At 57.0% G+C, this 4,005-nt stretch overlaps 1 protein-coding gene across 1 annotated transcript; it reads left to right on the forward strand.

The window, feature by feature from the left end:
* Positions 1–1,360: 1,360 nt before the first annotated feature.
* HOXA9 (homeobox A9) lies at positions 1,361–3,201 on the forward strand. The gene is made up of 2 exons (XM_077775380.1): positions 1,361–1,954; positions 2,917–3,201. The coding sequence occupies exons 1-2, from the start codon at positions 1,375–1,377 to the stop codon at positions 3,153–3,155; spliced, it is 819 nt and encodes a 272-aa protein (XP_077631506.1). The 5' UTR covers positions 1,361–1,374; the 3' UTR covers positions 3,156–3,201.
* The last annotated feature ends 804 nt before the right edge of the window (positions 3,202–4,005 follow it).

A 4,005-nucleotide genomic window follows, 5' to 3' on the forward strand; every position in this document is an offset into this window, starting at 1 on the left:
GAGGGACCCGGGCAGTGGCCAGGGAGGAAGGGAGGAAGGGAGGAAGGAAAAGCAGCGAGGAAGGAAAGAAGAAAGCAAGGAAGGAAGGAGCCCAGAAGGGTTCATCCTGGGCCCCGAGGCCAGCCGCCCTGGAGCCGCGCGGTCTCGTCGGCGGCACTACCTTCTCCAAAGCCGATCTCTCCTTCCACTGAGGCCGCCTCGTGTTTTTTTCGCAGCTCGGGTTTGGGGAGTGCGACAAAAGCCTGAAGAGCTCAGCGCGAGGGCCTTCGAGGTCGGGGCGCAGTGTTGGGCCGCCTGCTGTGTCTGCCTGGGGACCGCGATTCCCGGCTGACCTCAGGCAGGGCGCGCGGGCGCGGGGTTGGGAGCGAACCCCGGGCACAGCCAGGCCCTCCAACCCTTGGCCTGGGGACCGCGGGCCGCTCCACGCTGGGGCTCCCGCTTGAGGCGCGGCGGCGAATTTGGGAGCTGCCCGAGCGCCCTGAGATCCAATCGGGCCGATTTCAGGCCCCCACAATAGGCGGTGCCCCTCAGAGGCCTGTCCCTGCCCAACGCGCGCGGGCAGGGGCGGCGGCGGCTCAGTTGGGACGGATACTGCGTTGAATTTGACTTTTCGCGGCCGGCGCAGGGTAAACTCGCATCTCCGGGGACTGCAGGGATTATTTACAGGGAGCTCGCCAACCAAACACAACCGTCTAATTTAACCTTTCCAAGTCCTCGTAAATTTTTACAGCTGGGAGCCACGGCGAAGCAAACGAATCTGTCGGCCGTTCCCAACTTCCCACCAGCCGGTGTGGCTTCTGGGACAATAACTCCTTACGAAATATCATAAATATAGATTTAAATACAGTAGAGCGAGAATGCGATTTGGCTGCTTTTTTATGGCTTCAATTATTGTCTAATTTTATGTGAGGGGCTCCACCGGCCGCACTCGCACGCGGGACCCGCGCCTCGCTGATGGCGTGATTAATTGTGATATAAAATAGTCCGCTTAAGAAGTGTGTGTCTGGTGGTGGCGGTGGGAGGGGAGGCGAGTACAGAGGCAAGGCCGGATTTGATCTTTTAATCTTCGTTGGCCACAATTAAAACAAACCCGATCGTGGAGCGCCGCGATCCCTTTGCATAAAAACATATGGCTTTTGCTATAAAAATTATGACTGCAAAACACCGGGCCATTAATAGCGTGCGGAGTGATTTACGCGTTATTGTTCTGCCGGGCGGGCACGTGACGCGCGCGGCCAATGGGGGCGCAGGCGCCGGCAACTTATTAGGTGACTGTACTTCCCCCCCCCCCTGGTGCCACCAAGTTGTTACATGAAATCTGCAGTTTCATAATTTCCGCGGGTCGGGCCGACCGGCCAGGCGCGGGACGCAGCGATGGCCACCACCGGGGCCCTGGGCAACTACTACGTGGACTCGTTCCTGCTGGGCGCCGACGCTGCGGACGAGCTGGGCGCGGGCCGCTACGCGCCCGGGGCCCTGGGTCAGCCTCCCCGGCAGGCGACCGCGCTGGCGGAGCACCCCGACTTCAGCCCGTGCAGCTTCCAGTCCAAGGCGGCGGTGTTCGGCGCCTCGTGGAACCCGGTGCACGCGGCGGGCGCCAACGCGGTGCCCGCCGCGGTGTATCACCACCACCACCACCACCCCTACGTGCACCCCCAGGCGCCCGTGGCGGCGGCGGCGCCGGACGGCAGGTACATGCGCTCCTGGCTGGAGCCCACGCCCGGCGCGCTCTCCTTCGCGGGCTTGCCCTCCAGCCGGCCTTACGGCATTAAACCTGAACCACTGTCCGCCAGAAGGGGTGACTGTCCCACGCTTGACACTCACACTTTGTCCCTGACTGACTATGCTTGTGGTTCTCCTCCAGTTGATAGAGAAAAACAGCCCAGTGAAGTCGCCTTCTCCGAAAACAATGCTGAGAATGAGAGCGGCGGAGACAAGCCCCCCATCGATCCCAGTAAGTGTCTCCTCCCTTCAGACCGGCCGCCGCCTCCACGCCGGCCACCAGGATCTGCCAGCCCTTCAGCTTTCTCTAGAGCCTGCCTTCGCCTGCGCTGGGAGCCTCTTGAGCAGGGGCCGAACCAGAAGTTGCTGTTTAAGACGCCTCGGATGGGGCCCCAAGTCCAGGGAGCAGTGACAAGCTGGTCGCCGGGTTCANCAATACTTTGGGCCGTTCTTCGAAAGCAGCTCTGCAGAGAGAATCTTTTGTGCGGCTCGATGTCCTGGGGCGGCGGCAGCGACTGCAGCCCAGACACTGGAGAAGACGACCGATTCCTTCCACTTCTTGCCTTCAGCCAGTGGCGGCGTAAATCCTGCCCAAGATGAGGCTGTAGGCGACCGGGCCACGAGGGTCCCCATGCCAGATTATTCAAATAAAGTGGAGAAGTGGTCAACGCCCTTGGGGCGCCTAGGGGCGCCCTGCCGACTGCCCGGCTCCCGCGGCCTTCCGGGGAGGTCGGGGAAGGAGTGGGGAAGGTAGAGGAAAGGCGGAGAAGGGAGGCTAGAGAGCGAGAGCGCGCGCGCGATAGCGAGAGGGAGAGGGGGGTATTAACGCTGGACAAACACAGGGCAGCGTGGTTTCCCCCCGCCTGGCGAGAAGATCTGTTTCCAAAAATCCCTCTTTGCCCTAAGCGCAGAGGGTGGGAAGAAGGAGAGGAAAGGACGGAGGACAGAGGAGAAGAGAGGGCCTCTGGAGGGAGGGGGAAGCTGAGGTTTTACTGCGTGCAATTGTAAGTGACCGTTCCTCTGTCTGTCTGCCACCGTTCCATTGTGTCCGAGGTCCGGCAGCCTCCCCTGACCAATTCAGCAGCGCCCTGCACTTTGGCGGGAGCCGCTAGGAGGTTCCCTGGCCCCCAGCGGGGGGGAGGGGGGAGCAGGTCCTTGCCCTCCTCCTAAATCCCCCGTCGCTCTCCCTCGCAGGCAACCCGGCCGCCAACTGGCTCCACGCACGCTCCACGCGCAAGAAGCGCTGTCCCTACACCAAGCACCAGACGCTGGAGCTGGAGAAGGAGTTTCTGTTCAACATGTACCTCACCAGGGACCGCAGGTACGAGGTGGCCCGGCTGCTCAACCTCACCGAGAGGCAGGTCAAGATCTGGTTCCAGAACCGCAGGATGAAAATGAAGAAAATCAACAAGGACCGAGCGAAAGATGAGTGATTCGACTGGAGTTCCTTTGGAGAAGAGAGCGCGAGCTAGAGAGAAAGAGAAANCCGGCAAACCCTGCTCAGGCTGGCTCCTCGGCCCGCCGCTTTGATGGAGGAGGTATTGTAAGCTTTCCATTTTCTATAAGATGAAGAAAAAAAAAAAACACAAAAAACAAAGGTGAGGGACATTAGTGCTGACGGCTGTGTGTGCTAGCTTGTATATATATTTTTAAAAACCTACCTGTTCCTGACTTCAGACAAACAAAAAATAACTACCTTTTTGTAATGCACAACTGTTGATGGCGAGCTGTATAGTTTTTAGTCTGTGTAGTTAATTTAATTTGCTCTTTGTGCGGCGGAGCGATCTGCCCGGATACTTGAACACTGTGTTTTATTGTGGTAATTATGTTTTGTGACTCAAACTTCTGTGCTGGGTGACGCACCCGTAGTGATTGTGAAAGCTAGAAAATTCAATTTCAACTCAGGTTGTTGAATGAGGGAGAAAAACAGTTGCATAGAGTATAGCTCTCCGTAGTGGATTATGTCTTCTGTATAACTTCGCTGTTAATCTTTGATCGTAAGCTAGCTGTGAGGACTTCCCAGTGAAATAAAATTTTGAAAGAAAGAAAGAAACGGTTCTCCAGGATGCATAGATTCATGGGTTTTCTCCTCTTTTGAAATGCGGGCATTCTAGTCTCTACATGCGCTATCGACCTGTCTTATCCATTGTATATATAATCCACATATGAAAGAGAAATTAATCAGACAAGCTTGAATATTGTTTTTGCACCGGATGAATATTGGAGGAAATTCGGAGCTATACATATGTGCAGAAGGTTACTACCTATGGTTTACATTTAATT

The sequence above is a fragment of the Crocuta crocuta genome, unplaced genomic scaffold, assembly GCF_008692635.1.
Source record: "Crocuta crocuta isolate KB4526 unplaced genomic scaffold, BGI_CrCroc_1.0 scaffold197, whole genome shotgun sequence".
Lineage (NCBI taxonomy): Eukaryota > Metazoa > Chordata > Mammalia > Carnivora > Hyaenidae > Crocuta > Crocuta crocuta.